The 17,177-nt window shown below is 35.1% G+C and overlaps 1 protein-coding gene across 2 annotated transcripts in view; it reads right to left on the reverse strand.

The window, feature by feature from the left end:
- dock1 (dedicator of cytokinesis 1) overlaps window positions 1-13,060 on the reverse strand; it is a 311,516-nt gene extending 298,456 nt beyond the window's left edge. For both annotated transcript variants that reach the window (XM_088915927.1, XM_088915925.1), the window contains exon 1: window positions 12,868-13,060. In XM_088915927.1, coding sequence (XP_088772053.1) covers window positions 12,868-12,910 — 43 coding nt within the window. In that variant the 5' untranslated portion in view covers window positions 12,911-13,060. The remainder of the gene's footprint in view (window positions 1-12,867) is intronic.
- Window positions 13,061-17,177: the final 4,117 nt, after the last annotated feature.

The raw sequence follows: 17,177 nt of genomic DNA on the forward strand, positions 1-17,177 counted from the left end.
ATAGGTTCACATGTGGTGCATGATTTGATTAATTTTTGAAGGACTGAGAGACGCATTTTCTCTTAGGATTTATTTAGATTAGCTTGTTATATATAGGGACACACAGTGGTAGCTGGTGTTGGGTTGTTTAAGGTAGGTCTGTGTTTTGCATATGTTGAAGAACTTTGTTAAAAGCCACCTTGCACTGCATTTTGCTGTGCATTGTGTTTTTGCATGTGCCGAGACCTCACAAGACACCTGCCTGTCACATGATCTTCTACCAGGATACTGCTTTATCTATTTGAATCTTAACATATTGATTTGTTTGATTCCAATGCATATTCAACAGTCAATACTCTCTAATTGACATCTGAGACTAAAAAAAGATGCATTGATATTTTTAAGTAAAGGTAAGCTTCAAGACATGGACCAAGGTATTGAATTTCTTATACTAATCAATATTTCTAAGAAAATGCTCTACAAGATTATGACCCAGAAATAAACTCAATTAAAAATTGAAGGTCTTAGCACAGGCTACCTCTGTTTTGCAGGAGTATACAGATCAAGGAATTCACAAAAGCCCTCTGTGTCCAATGTAAATCTATTCAACTGGCAGATGTGCCCATTTAGCACCGGAAATAAAAATCAATACCAATGCTCTAAAAGCCAAAAGTAAAAAAGGAGAAAGGACAGTACTTCTCGGGCTTCTATGCATCTATAACACAGAGACTTACTGGAAAATAACAGATTACAGAATCCAAAACCTTAGTATTGCAAGACACATGCATAGCATTCAGTAGATAAAACCACTTCTTGCACATTTTAAGAAATGGAGAGAAAAAACATAACCAACAAAGAATAAGCATCATTTTGTGAAAAGCTGTGTAACACAAGGGCCATATAACAAATTAAAACAGGACTTTCAAAATTCAGCATTCATTTATAAATTATATTATTAAGGTTGAATTTGTTGGCAGTTATAAAAATTCACAATCCGTACAGCACAGTACTGTGTGTACTATCTGAACTCATGAAGTATTCATTGAGACACATACCAACAAAAGATTTATCTAATGTAAATATAGCTGAAAATGTTTCATCACATACTGCTACAGTAACACTCAATCGCTGATCATAAAGCTTCATAACATCTGTCCACTGAGGTCAGAAACGTATTTGTGGTTTTTTAGATGAGCAATAAAACCACAAAATATGTTCTTATTGGCAGCTTGAAAGCAAACATCCTGAGATAGCTCCAGTACTCTGTTGTATTCCATATTATACACTACATATTGTAGTCTGAGCTTTAATTTTTTAATGACATTTTATTCTATTTGTGTCAGGAAAACAGACAGTAAAAGCACAAGTACCAGAAAAGAACATCTGTGTGGAAAACATTCCATTTAGACAGTCTCGAATAATGATTAATGCAGAATTGGAAAGGATGAAACTAAGACACCTAATTATAGTGAGTTGAATTATGAAGTAGGCGTAAAAAATAACTTGTTTTCTATCTTCCAGATGTGCTACTTACTGCTGTAACGTACATTGAAAAGAACAAACCAAAGCGAGTTAGCAGAAATGAGGTTAATCCTTCAGAGATTTTTTGTGAAAAGTCTGAATTTGTTCTTTGTTTTTTCTTAATCGGCTTTAAAACATTCCCTTCAGCATCTAAATCTCAGTCTTAACACAGTCCAGTAAAACAGGACAGCTAACAGGTCACATATATGATGCAGCAAAGACCTGAAAATGTTCACAGTGAATGTGTCACCTCTGTATTTACTGTACACACAGAAATTCTCAACAGTATTTGCCCCTTTTTCACAAGAAATATGAAAAGGTCTCCTAATCCACCCAGCGATCAAAACTCTGCAGTAAAAGATTTTCATCATATATTAAGATATTTAATCTTGAAACTAAAATCTGAATAAAGAACACTTATTCTGTAGTGCATGTTACAGTATTCAGCCTTGACTCAAACAGGCCAGTAAACAACCAACCAAAACACAATCTCTTGAGATTTTTTGCTTGGGTTAGTGTATTAGTGCATCAGTAAACAGATAAGGTAAAACATAAGGTAAAAAATATTAAGGAGTTTAAAAATAACATTTGGAAAAATTGAAAGGTTTCGGCTCTCTGAGCTTCCTTCACCTCAAGTTTATCTTCTCCTTATTTAAATACCAAAGTGCTCGTCTCATCCCACAGGACAGCCACCACACTCCGAATCTCTTATTTTCATGGCACTTTGATGCAGAGTGTCAACATCCAAAAATTATTTTTTGGAGTAACTAGAAGAAACTGATAAGTTCGTCTCCCACGCAAGAAAAAAAAAGCTTCTTCTAAACACAGTACCAAACACATAGTACAGTAAGTGGGATATCGGCATAATTTTCTTTTAAAGCACCATGAATCAGCTATGAAAACTCCTGTGAACAGAATGAACTTGGCTATAGTACATTTCGTTTAACTATTTCCAGGCTATGAAAAGGAAGAAGAGTTCCCATCAGCAAAACTAAGTGATGTGTAATACAGCTTTTCACTATGGAGTTTTTCATCTTTTTTTCCTGGTAACTCTCTAATAAGAAGTCACTTAAAGACTGTCTCATCTAACTATGAATGATTACACCACACAGGTAAATATTTCAGCCTTAGAATTATTATTTTTTAATCCTTAAGCACAAAGACAATGGTTTCAGAAAAATATTATCTGTATTTTCTACTGGATTTCCATGGACACATGTGAACCAGCCTCTTTTGGTCTGGTAATGCCAAAAAAAAAATGTTGAATCTGAAGGACAATCATCAGTCTGAAATTAGGAAGATCAGCCATATTTATTTTTCATTAAAAACATAACACTGAAATGACTGTAATCTTTCACGTTTGAAAACGTGTTCCCTTAAACAAAGATGATGCAACAGCTATTTTGTCCGTAAAGGTCTTTATATACTTTTACGGCAAGCAGTGTCCAATCCAGAGTAGTATTTAACATTACAAGACACTATGCTTTAGAAATAATATAATTAACATCCAAAAATAAGAGGTCTATACTTATACTAAAAATGGCTGCTTTTTGTCACAAAGACATTCCTTCACTGGAAACGTTTAAGAATGGGTGGGAACCAAATTCTGTCGTTGCATTCATAAAAGTGTTCACAGTTTCTTAGGGATACAATTTAACAACACTACTCTTTCTTATTATGCACTGCAGAAAAATGTTTCCAGTTAGGGCAACACTGCTTAGAAGAGGCAATTCTTGACATTATTTAACCACTTCAGCACCAGCTAATGCTGGTACAGGACAACACATTGCAGTTTTCAGCCAGGTCTAAAAGATGTAAAAGACATCGGTATACATGATAAAAGTTTTCCTTTCCCCAAGTACTTTCAAAAGTTTTAGTAAAATGAGTTTTAATTTAGTGGGCCATTCTTTTGACATGGGATTGGTTCAGACACTCTCTGAATATTCTATGCAAACATCCCCTAAAGCCAAGTTTAATTAAAATACATCAAATCTTTATGGAAGAGGAACTGTAACTGTTAGATTTCTAGCCAAAGTGTCAGTTTTAGACTGAAAGGTTAAGTTAGATTTTGACAGGTTCAGGCAAATCAGCATTAATCTATGTTCATATTTGCAGGTTTCTGATAGCCTAGGGCTATTCCGTAAGTTTTCAGAGGCAAGCTTACATGCAAACGCGCAAATGTATTACTGACACAACAAACAGTCAAGCCACTCAGCATTCAAATATAATGTTATTTGAAATGCTCACAAGAGACATTATTTGAATGTGCAAAAGTGGAAACATCCTGCAAGTACAGGTAATCATTTGTTTTCTTTATGAAATATTTAGTTTAACCGATTACATACAACACTTACCTGTAAATGCTAGTAAAACTGAGTGGATGGTCCAGGATTCCCTTTTAAAGCTGCCAGGTTGTGCACTGCTCATTCTATTCATTTAACTTTAGTGTCAAAATAAAAGACAGTGAGACAGCACGTTCTAATTACGTACTGTGTCATGTAAGTATGGAAAGGAGCTATGGTCCATAGATAAAATTAAAAAAAGAACATCAATATCTATATAAAATAGACTAATCAAGACTAGTTCAAGCACAGTATAGTAAACTTCATAACTCAGATTAAGACTGAATACAGATTTAAGAATTTTTATTTTAGGAAAAAGTTTGTGAATAACATTATGTTAATGTATTGTTTAAACAAATGGGGCAAATGTACCTACATGGATGATATGACGGCAGCCAAAGTGCGCCAGTACACCCATCACACATCAGCCATCAGTCGGGAAAAACACAGTAATGAAGCCAATTCGTAGATGGGGATTATTACACAGCTAAAGGCCAGGGGGAAATATGGCCAGGACACTGGGGTTAACATCTCTACTCTTTCTGAGGAACACCCTGGGATTTTTAATGACCACAGAGAGTCAGTGTCTCTGTTTTACATCTTATCTGAAGGTCAGCACATTCCAAAAAAAGACTGGCTATAATTTCAGTAGCAGACAAAGGAAAAGGCAGCAGATATCAATCAATTGTAAAAGAAAGCAAAGTGAAACACTTTTTTTCCCCAAAGCATCTGTTTTCACAGGCAAGACAAATAAGACATGGCAGGGTGGCCTACAAACTGCATCACATATAAGAATAAGAATCTGATGAAACTCTGTAAAATAGCTTTAAAAGATGGTGCAGCATACAGAACATTGCAAAACATACTTCAGAAGTCAAGAAGGAAGGTTATATGAATTGAAAAAACATAAAATTTACACATGCCCACCTAGCTTATTTGGTTGTTACTAGCTTAAAAGATCTTATCCAGCCATTTCTTGAAAAAAGCCTTGATATTATCGTCAAACAACTTCACTATTAAAGACTTAAAAATGAACATTTTATATCCTGTCAGTGTAGGACATTCCTTTAACCCTGAAAGTGTTATCTGGTAGCTCCTCTCCAGACTGATCTAATCTCTTTCATAACAAGTGTGACCAAAACTATACCACCACATTCTAAGTCTTCCTAGTGCTTTGTACATTTGAACATTCCTTGAATACATTTCCCACTTTTGATTACATATCCTAGTATTCTGTTTGCCTTTCTTATTGCACATTGTCTACAACATGGAAATTATGTGCCAACAAACACCTATGACTTATATTACAATACATTTTAAAATCAAGTTTTTCTGTGCTACACATTCTAAAACACAAGGCAAGGCACCAAATTAAGCAAAATGTGTTATTAAAAAGCTATCAAAATTAAATTAACAGCAATATTCCCACCAAGGATCTCAATTACACCACTAAAAATGAGCTTTTTATTGTCTCTCTTTCTCCAAGATCTGACAACAATTAACAGAAATAAAATCTAACTTTTATATCATATATTTCAAACAAACTCAGAGAAACTTTGGAAGCAACGTAAAATGTCAAAAAGTGCTGCAATCACCTGTGGCCAGAACACATACAGCACTTTTAAGTGTGGTGACTTACTGCAGTCTTGCACACTGAAAACATGAAGTTCAAGGGGTGACCAAAGGGGTCATATGGTGTTCTTTCAATAAAAATAATTAATAGTGCTCCTGTAATGAACTCCATAACAACTGCAAGCAATTTGCAGTAAGAGATGTGGCCCATTTTAAAAATATCAACAGTGGTTCCTAACCAGCTCAAGCTTTAATGGAGAGACTTTGCTCAGCCTTTGATAAATCTGTACAACTCTACTTCTTTGTCCCTCTGACAGGAGACGATGTTCCATTGTTTTTCATCTGTCAGCATTTTAGCATCTCTCTCCTTCCACAGTGTTTTTAAACTCTGATGTATACAATTCATTGTTCCCTCTGTCAAATCAGCAATTGTCTTGGATAAACCCTTTCTGCTTCGGCAAAGCCTAAACCTAGATAAACAGGTGCTCTGTTAAATTGCCTGTTGCAAAAACTCATTAAACTGGTGTTGGTTTGAAGAAATATAGTTTTCTGTTCACTTATTGGTGTCATTACCTAGGGACCTGCCACATTAAAATAAGCAGCCTGTACACAAGTGCTGCTTAGGGCAAATATGTATGCAAATGAACATAAAGTATCTGGTAGCTTGACATTGGATATCATATATAGCTGGATGTTGATTCTAATGTGCAGTAGGCTGACATTTTTACCATAGGCACAGAAGAGTCTAGGATAGCTAGTCGATACCAGTGTTACAGCAGGGCTCTATACTACATTATAGTGTTTTTACATAGGCAAAAAAAGACAAAGAAATATACATGAGTACTTGATCATATCCGAGTGTGCAGTTCACTAGTTTCCAATATCCATTCAATTGTTCACAGTTATAAAGAAAGACAACTGCAAATTTTATTGTAGGGTTTGCATTATCATTCTTTGTCTGGTTTCCCCCAGCCACCACCCATCAGCCTTGTAAGATTTTAAAGGCCATTAATTATTTTATATACAGTTAGTGCTCTATAACTGTACTGCAACCCAATCTAAGCCTATAAATTCTAAATTACAGTCCTGTTTTATAATTGCTGAGTTCTTGATTTTTCCTCTTTTTCACATTAAGGGATTTTTTTGCAGTGAAAAAAACACAGATGGAAGAGAGGGCTATAAATGAACAAACAATATATTAATAGTGGCTTAGCCCTCAAACAAATTCATATTTAATGCTTCAACAAAACAGATTCTCCTTCAGGTTAACACATTTTACAGCCACGTATATTTTCTTACATTGCAGATTTTCAAAGCAAACCTAAACCACCTAAGTGGATTTTTCCATTTACAAAGCAAGTCTTTTTTCCTCTGCTGTCAGAGTTGACCACTTAGAACTCCATTTCAAGGCATTTTAAAGAAACCCAAGAGATAAATGGCCTGGTTGGGTTCATCTGCTAGCCTGGCCATTAACCGTTTTTTGCACCATCATCAAATGAAAAAGGTTTTGTATCCACTGGTCGAATTGGATTCAAACTGATTAAAAGAGAGTACCAATAAATGAGCAAGACATCAAAAGTAAATACAAATGTTAAAGCACAAAAGCAATACTCAAAGCTAAAATTAAAATTAGTTTAATGAGTAAACCTTGGCTTATTGCAATCTCTCCTTGCCCATTAAATTTACTGCTTGTAGCTTAAAAGGTCAGTTGCTATTTTTAAGATTGTTAAGAATTTTATAATCTTTGTTTAAAAATTATCAGAATTAAGAAAAAATTTCAAATACTAAGATGGCTGTGATGAAGTGAGTGAAGACTCCGTTGACATCAAACACTGTTTGCTCATTAAAACCAAACTATTTAGCACCAGCCCTGTCCTCTGGCATTAACCGATATAACCCTGGGCAAAAAAATCACTGAAGCTGTTAAACAACTGGCCAGCTTCTGCGTCTCGTAAAGGTATTCAACAGTACTGTACAAACACATTTGCTAGAACCGCATCATTAAAATATATTTGAGCAAACAAACATTTGGCTAAAATAGACAAGGCCCTACCTCAGGTAGAATGCGATACGTGCGCTTCATCGCTTTAGGTAAGAGCAGCATACCTTCCCTAACACGCAATGGAAACCAAAACTCAAACAGGATGCACCACTGAGAGTTCAGCATTATCCTGAATATTAAAATTTCTACTTATCTACATTTCTACTGTTCTGCCAATAAGAAGGTATGGTACAGTACAATTATTCTTTTCCCCCACCTCTATAAAGTGTATGGCTGTTCTCTCTGGAGAACATATTACAGCTGTTCAATAGTAGTCACTTTTATGTTTGCTAGTGCTCCAGTCCTAAAACTCAGTTTTCCTCTAGAAAGTTGCTTCTTAAAGTATAGTATTAACATATTTGGTGTCTTTTTAAAGAATAAATGTGCCACAAATGTGGCAAAACAAAACAAATAAACTATTTCATCAGGCATCACATGTAGTTAATTAAACTGTTATATAATAAGGCTTCCCAAAGCACCTCTCCTACATAAGTTTCCTGTGTGTGCATGCCAAAATATCCATAGAGAACACACATTTCTTTTTGATCTTTACATGCTTTGTCAGACAGCATAATATGATTCAGTTCACACATGGATAGCAGAATAGCTCTTTGTAAATGGAGATGATTTGTTAATAGAAGTTCCAGAAGGCCAAAGAAAATTGGAACTAATGGTTCTTGATCATCGCCTGAAAGCAGATAAAGCTTCCCCCAGTTATTAAAAAATCATACATTTATTCTTATTTAACTAAGAAATCTCACTTATATTTAGATGTATTTTCAAAGGAGATCATGATGGAAGGAGGTAGAGGAGAGGCGCAGAAAATCAATGTATAACATAATTAGATACCTTTATTTAAGCCATAATTTATGTGTTTGGATTTGGTCATAAGAGTCAACACATGAAGGTTTATACATTTGCAATATCCCAGGCTCAAGACATCTTAAATCTTGTATTAAGGTTGTGACAAAGCATGTACTGTAAATTACTGAACATGTAACAAAAGGGTTTGTGGTCTGACGAGACATTTTTCATCAAAATGCAAACCATTACGTCTAACACAAGCTCAAGACAGCATATTACCCAGTCAGCACCATCCCAAGTGTCAAGAAAAATGGTGGCAGCATCATGTTACGGGAATGTTTCTCATCAATGGGGATAGGGGAATGTGTCAGGGTTGAGGGGGAAATGAATGGAGCAAAGTACAAGAGAATCCTAGAGGATAACAGTTATGTCAGCCAAGAATCTAAATCTGGGTAAAACCAAATCACATTTCAGCAGGACAAGGAGACAAAAGTGTTTTGACAATAAGCGAATGTCCTTGAGTGACCCAGTCAATGTTCCGATTTGAACCCACTATGAAATTTATGGCAAGATGTAAAAGATCGATCCGCAATAAATTCCAGTCAGAACTGGAACACTTTTTTCCCCAGGAGGTATGGGCAAAAATTACATCATCCTACTGAGCACAGCTGGTTGAGACCTATCCAAAATAATAACGGCAGCAATTGCTGCCAAAGGTGCTTCCACCAAACACTGACTTAAGGAACCCATTAATTCAGTTTTAATGTATATATTTTCATTGCAGGTTTTATTTAATAGATAGAGGTGAAAGTATGTTCAAGGCACTATACAGGTATATGCTAGTTTAAAGTGTACTGTGGCTCTTTAAAGGCATTCATAAAACTATTATTGTTAATCAACACACCTCCTGGTTTTCATTATCATTATTACCTTACTTTAATATATTACCTTATATTGATATTAAAGCATTATCAGTTCCCTGATTGGAATATTTGTAAGCTTTTTTTTGCTCCTCAAAAGTTTGGGATTTCATTTTACTTGAGATGAAGTAGTTGAAAGGCAACCTTTCAACTCCAACACGTTTAGGAGCTGAAAACTGTGAAACAGTTCAAATTAATCCTATTATTGAGTCACATAGGTGTTCAACTGTGTGACTGACAGCTTGATTGGAACAAAACCTAACGGGTAGATAGATCCAGGAGAAGGACTTTGAACCACTGCCCCAGTGAACACCCAAGAAATCCCAAAACTGGAACAGTCATTCTGCATACCCAACTGAATTCCAGCACCCGACTGAAGTTTGAGCCCAAAACGTTAACCAAATGAATGAGCTGAACAGGACATGGAACCATATTTAAAGACGAAAATGAAAAGCCACTGGAGTCCTCATCCTCCCACCTTCCTGACACGCCTTTCCACATTTGACTTTATTTACAAATTCATGCGCCAACTGTAAGAAGGTCTCCCATTTTCCACATTTTTGCCAAGCCTGTCAGCAAATCTGAAAGTAGGTAAATTCTGCACACTAACCATTTTTGTTGAAAAAAAAACTGGCTCTTTGTATTACTTGAAACCTGTCAACAGACTGAGTAAACACGACAAACCTAAACAATGTAAAAAAACATGAAGGACACAAGCAAGCAAACATGAAAAAGAGATGACAGCAGCTTGAAGCCACAATGCACAGTGAGAGGCAGCTGCAATTAAAAAAAGCACAACCACAGCCAGTCTTCACAAAAGCCAATACTGCACTACAGCATTATTTTTTTTCAAAAGCAATCATTTAGAAATCCAATAATGACAAATTAAAAATCAATCAGCATCTGCTTAGCAAAAAGAAAGGCGATTTTCTATTTAGTCCCCAGATGAAGGGGGACATGCTGGTGATGAGTGTCTCTGCCATAGCCTACAAAGACAGATGCAGGCAGCATGCGTTACTGAATGACCTACAACAACATAAATAGACACCTTAAAAAAAGAATGCTTCACCAATTCTTTAAAACACCAGCAATTCTGGTAAATTAGCATGTTTCCCTACATAGAGGAAACACTGTGGTGTCTGTAAAATTACATTAATATTAATAATTGTGTCAATTTATAGACATAGACTCATATCTGACCATGTCTCAAATATTCTATAACTCAGTCACAAAAACAAAGAAAACAGATCCAACCACTATGACTACTCACTAATCTACAGAGAGATTAGTTTCACTTTGTTAAATCTGTCATTTTAATTGTTTTCATGTTCCTTTTTTACACAGTTTATAGTTAAAATACAACTTTTTCAAAACAATGTGAAGAAAACTTAATAGTAGTTAATTGCACTTATATGGCACTTCTCATTCCAATATTCCGAGATTGCAACATATTGCAATACTCCGAGATTCTATAAGATATGAAAGCACTTTACACATATACAGAAAGAGGGGACCCACTTCATCCACTACTGAAGTGCAGCACCCAGCAGCCATTATGTGCCAGCAGGTAGAGAAGCGACCATTTGCTTCACCAATTCAATTAAGGGGGAACTTAATTAGAGAGGCCAGGTCATTAAAGCCCAGCGTAGAGTTTAGCCTGGATACCCTGGTTAACACCTTTACTCTTTCAAAAAGCCCCAAGGTATCTTTAATTACCAAACAGCCAGCATTCCAGTTTAACATCTCATTTAAAGGACAGCACCTCTTACACTACAGTGTTTCCTATCACCACCATACTGGGGCTCTGTGTAGCTTTTGACATCTCAGGAGATGAGGCCGAGATGCATATGTATTACTTGATAATTGTGAAGCTGATGCCCTGGCTTCCATCAAGAAATGGCTGGATGAGATCCTTGGATCAATAAACTACTAACTACCAAATGGGCTTCATGGGCCAAATTGTTCCTCTCATTTTCTATGCATAATGACTTTAACCACAAAAAGCTTCTAAAACTACTTCCCAAAAGCAAACAGCACCGTGATATAAACTTTTATCCAAGGAAAAGAAAGCATGCTAATGTAATTCCTGGCGACAGATTTTAAGAGCACTTTTATCCACCTATTTTATTTTTTCTGGATTATGTAATAAAGCAAAAAGAACAGTACAGATGCAAAAAAATCAAATAAGCAATTCTGGTAAAATGTTAATGGTATGAACTACTTTTATAGCTGCTTCATTTAGAGGAAGTGAAGAGGGAATTGTTTATTTTCGTCAGTGATTCCGTCTCAATGTCAGATCTTGTTTGCTTTCTTGTTCCTAAATAAAACTATAACACTGTGCCGCAGGGGGTGAGATCACGTTAGATCAGTTCCCTTTCAAAAGTCTATACACACACATATATAAAGCCGAAGACAGCAGTATTGCAGCATCGTATATTAGATGCTGCTGCATCAAAGGGAACGGGATTAGGTAGCCATCCTTGTAGGCTGGCAGCCAAATCAATTCACGAGTACAGCGCTTAAGAATCAATCTACGATAGCTTCGGCTTTTGTAACAAATGACAGAGCAAAAACCCAGCGCAGAATTAACCTTTAAATCTGTAAACATCAAACCCACTGTCCAGTAGCTCTGTTAGACTACAGAGCTTAAAGAAAATATGTCTGTTTCTTTCCTTATTAATACTTATTTCAGTGCATGTTCACACTGTATATACATCCTCTTTAATATGCCAGGGTTAACCCAGGACAAAATTGGATTACGCATTTTGTTTTCCACTGCCACAGTTCCTTGGGTATTTGATTCACAAGATTCATATTAAAAAATAAAATTGGCACTTTTAAAAATGGTGATTTTTATTTCTACTGCATTTGAATCAATGTATATTGTAATGATACAATATAATGTGTTGTGTATTTTATTACCCGCTCTGCATAAGGGCGTCTGCTAAACAAAAACAATATTGGGTCTATAGGAAACAATACAACGAAACTTTTCAAACGTGCTAACACTAGCAACACTACACAGGGCAACTCAATAGTAGCAAAAAACCGACAGAAAGCATGAATTAAATTAAGAGCGTAGTAATGTTTTAATTGTATATGTTACTGTTTTTATCTAAATACTATTGTTTTTTTCTCGGTACATATAGAAAACTGAAAACGATCACGCAGAAACGCAGTAATCTATACTGGAGCTTTTGAGCCTTTCCATGGACGAAAGCAAATAACAGTGTATTAATAATTAAACGATCTAAACTCTTGGTTTATACATTTTTCCGACATTACATTGAGAAATGATTTAAAACTCCGGGAAAATCTAAACAGACTATTTTCTAGTAAGGCCCAGAGCAGGATACAGTGTTGCAACTAGGCGCGCCTCTGACAATTCCCAATCCCTAATTTATTTACAAAGAAAGAAGCAGCACTGCTTTGCATGCACCCATAACCATGTAAATCCAGCCACAGAACCTGTTATCTCTGACAGAATTCGATATAACTGAGACTTGCATTGGAACTATTGAGGAACAGCTCATCAGATACCACACAATCGCCAGGCCTCTGCGAGGATATTGGAAAACTCGGGATTCGACACAGCTAAAATATATAGGCTCCATAATCACTATTCTTCCCCCAAACTTGTGCAATCGGATACTGCTGTGGATTAAATGCAAGTTTCGCTCTTACTTACCCACGCCGTATTTTTCCTTTTTCGTAGGAACCCAGCGAGACATTTTCTCAAACTACAGAAACTTTTTTAGTTGTTAGAACAACTTTCTTGTTGAAGTTTCTCAGATGATGATTTTTACCCCTTGCCTTTTACTATTTGTGCCGAAAGCCACACCGAGCCGCCATTTTCCACCAGTAGCAGGGAGAGCAGCAGTAGGCAGGATGAGAAAAGAAAAGTTTTTGTCATGTGGTGAAAGCGTCACTATAAAAACTTTCGCATGTCAAAATCCACTCTTTTAAAATAAGCGCCATTAAAACTAATGAATTACGCGTTATTTTTACTTTCCTTATGGTGTTCAATTTGTGTTTGTGATTACATTATTGTTGTTATCTTACAATATAAAATTGACTGCTGTGATTGATAAATTACATTGGTTAGCTATAAACAGAATGAAAGCATCAGGATAACGTTTTGTTATCATGATATTGTTATGAGGGATAACAATAACTTAAGTAAAAAATATGAACTTCAAAAACCTAGAATGTTTTCCAAACAACTAGTCATAAACACAGGAAACTGAATCATACTGAAACAATTATGTAAACCATCAGTATTATATGTGCCTATCTGGAATGTAAGTGTAGATTTACATGCATTCACACAGAAATCCTAAACAGGCGATAAAGATAGATATATTGCTAGAATCAAGTTTTAGTTGATGTTGTTCTATTATTTATGTTTTTTTATCCCACTCGACAACCTATATTTTATGGGTTAGAGATATGAGAATATCAAATGATTTCAGAATAAAAACCCTAAATGGGAGCTTTTCCCTTCAACATATTTTGAATTGCAAAATCTATCCTCTGTTACATTGGATTACAATTTATATCATAAACGTTTTAAAAACGACTAAGATTTCTGCCTGAAAAGTCGCCAGGCACTGTAGTATTAGTGTGTTTTTGGGAATACCAAAATATTTTTTCTATTTTACTTGGAATATAAGCTAGATGAGACACTAATTAACATCAAACACGTATTTATAACACAGCTATTAGCTCAGTAACTTTAAAATTCTTGATGATCGCCATAAGAAAGCCAACCAAATTATTGTATACTTTTTAAATGTCTTTAAAGCTACAGTTTAAAAATAGGTCAGTTGTTGAAGTAAAATATACTTTACTGTACTTTGATTTAATGAGCAATTACTAAATACCATATTAATTAGAGGTTTGTAGCAGCTCTAATATTTATATATATTTATATGAAAAATATTGAAATCTGTGTTCAAGACTGCACCTGCATGTTATTTACAGTAGGTCATTTTTAATCACTCAAGACAGCCACTGAGGTTGTGTGTTTACTGGAGGTGATGGTAGTAATAATGATGTGATGTTTTCAATTGAATATGTTACTACAGATTTTTTTTCTGCAAAGATATAACTCAGGCACATGAAGAGAAACAGTACTGTACCTGTTTTTCTCCCATATGTCTATCTTAATAGCACAAGAACGGTCTACTGCGAGTTTACCAGGTTCTGTACTGTTAAGATACTCATACAGAAGCTCCATGTCCCACTGTCCTCACACAGGTTCCCAGGATGTGCCACAGAGGTGCAAAGAAAACTGTTCCTTGGTGGACACATTGAGTCCTTTCTCATTCCAATGTTAAGACACTTTTTCTGCAGGCACCTCATGAATTTAAGCCAGTGCTTCCCAACCTCGATCACAGGGAATTCACTGTATCTGAGGGTTTTCTTTCTGACTGAGCTACAACTCTCCAGTGCTAATTGAAGTTAATAGTTCTGATCAGCTTGTTCAGATGTTCGGTTTACTTGTTGTCCAAACTGTTCTCTACTTAAGAACATTGTTTCCAGCAACTTCAGAATACACAACTTTAAGCAATCTTTCCTTAACTTGTTGACCCTTATTTCTGGTTTAAAAGCTTTTAATACAGTATGTGATCAGTTTGCAGCCAACAAACAGCTGGAAAGAACACAGTATCTGACACTCCCACAATGAGCTACTGTATTTTCTCTTCCAAATTGATTAGAATTTAGGAAATACTCTTGAATGAGGGCAAATTATATAGGGTTGATATAAATTACAAATAATAAATTAATAATTAAGAAATAAATTAATTTGTAATAAAGAACATGGCTAGAGCAAAAAACAGAAGACAGCAGTCCTCCCCAAATCAGGGTTGGTTTAGAATTAAGGACTATCTATAAGAAAGCATAGAGTTTTGTAACTTTGTTGTTGTAGATCACTATATGACATTCACAAAATTAACTTAAGATCAAGTGTTAAACTTCTTGATATACAGTATTCAGTGAGATTTTCATATTATTTATGCAATCCCATTCTAAATGTATTGAGTTATCTATGCAGAAAATCTGACTTAATTCAACTGCCAGTGTAATATCACTCTCCTCGTGTTTTATTCTTCAGCAAGAATATCAAAATTATTTTACTGATCTTTCCTATTCAGTTGTCTTCTGGTTTCCTTAGATTCAACTATTTCGATGTTTAATATAATTACTTTAAAGAGAAAACAATTTAGTATCTAACATTAAATCCTAGAATGCAGAGTTTGTGCTGCTTAACTTTCAGTAAAGATTAATATGCATGCATATACTGTATAATTCCCTAAATGCCTTCAGAGCTCTTTTACTTAGCAATTAATAATTATTAAACCATTAAGTATCAAATTAAGAAAAACACCAAGGGGAAAGAAGTGGGGCTAAGCAATGATACAGAATGTGTTACTTGTCTTTTATTCACCTAGATACCAGGATTTTGCTATGACATGTATCTAAAGATTTAATTTATTTTCAGTAGACCATTTCTTAAGTCTGTAAATCTTCAAGGCATTATTAAAGCGAACTTTTGAAGGCTATATTCGGATGTGATATTAAAAGCATGCACTATTGCATTTGTGCTGTATACGGCAATTTTTTAAAATTTTTATTTATATTATGTCTGTACATTTGATAACCTCCTTCTATTTTCAACACCACAGATGAGTTGTATAAGGGCATGCAAACACATTTTTGCAAATTCATTTGTCTTTATGCCTTACAAAGATGTACTCTTCAAAATCTCCACTGTGTCTGTTTAAGCTTTTGCCCAGTGGTACATTCAAGCACATTCAGAGAACCAAGTAACGTCTCTAGGAAACCGGGTATTAGGGTATAATAAGTTACAATTCTATGGGATGTCATTAAATCAATATTATAGCTGGTAATCATCAAAAATAGTGTAATTTTGTATCAAACAATCTACCAATATAAGATGTACTTGGAATTCTCCAGTTTCCCTGATTTCTTAAAGAAACAAACTCATAGCTCAAATCAAGCTTCATTAAAATGGGGACGTAGAGAGCTCTCGTTAAACTAGCAAAAGATAGATTTCACTTCTAAGAGCGCAATAAGACTTGTTATTATTGTATACCGTCACTTATAATCTTTAGAACTGTTGTTTCCATTTAGTCATTACTGTACTGTACAATGAAAACGACGGAGCAACATGTTCAATTTTAAAGTTCATAAGGATGACCAGCAGAGGGCATTGCAAGTCTTTTTTCTTTTTACAAAGAACATTTCGACGCATCTTGACAGGACATGACAATTCATTTATTTGTGGCACCTGTGAATTATGTAATGGGCACTGATCATTCCTAGGTTCAGACACTGACTACTGCAGTATCTCTTACTTACGTTACTTACGTTATTAGGTTTTGTATCCTAAGTGAAGCCTGCATTGGAGTTTTTCACACTTAAATTTTGTTGTTGTTGCTGTTGTTGTTGTTGTTGTAGGATGACATGAAATTGCAGTGACTTATATTCAGATTTTTCAAAACAGGCTGTTGTCCACTAATAAAAATGTTCACATTAAAAGCAAGAAGTACTTCAAACAGCTAGAAATTCACATATTTTAATTTCTGTTTTGAGTAATTTTAATTTATCAGTCCAAGTGAGCTTCTGTTGAGGAGCCATGAGGTTTGTATTTACCAAGCTATCCAGCCAAGTTGTCGAGGCTTCTTTCAAGAAACAGCTGGATGAGATACAATAATTAAGTACTAGCAACCAAACAAGCAATATGGATGCCCTCCTTTCTTTGGAACTTATTTACAATCTTCTTTTGTAAAAACATTTCACAATTAAAAAGTATAGTTCTGTAAATCTAATAGTACTGTGTTAATAAAATGGCAAGTCATTAAAAAAAACACTGAATTGGTAAAATCAGTATTAAACACAATTTAGCATTATCTGGAAATGTAGTGCTGACTCCTTAGTCTAGCAGCTCGCCAGCTATGAAACAATATGAGA

This window comes from Atractosteus spatula, chromosome 5 (assembly GCF_055471065.1).
Source record: "Atractosteus spatula isolate fAtrSpa1 chromosome 5, fAtrSpa1.hap1, whole genome shotgun sequence".
Taxonomy (NCBI): Eukaryota; Metazoa; Chordata; class Actinopteri; order Semionotiformes; family Lepisosteidae; genus Atractosteus; species Atractosteus spatula.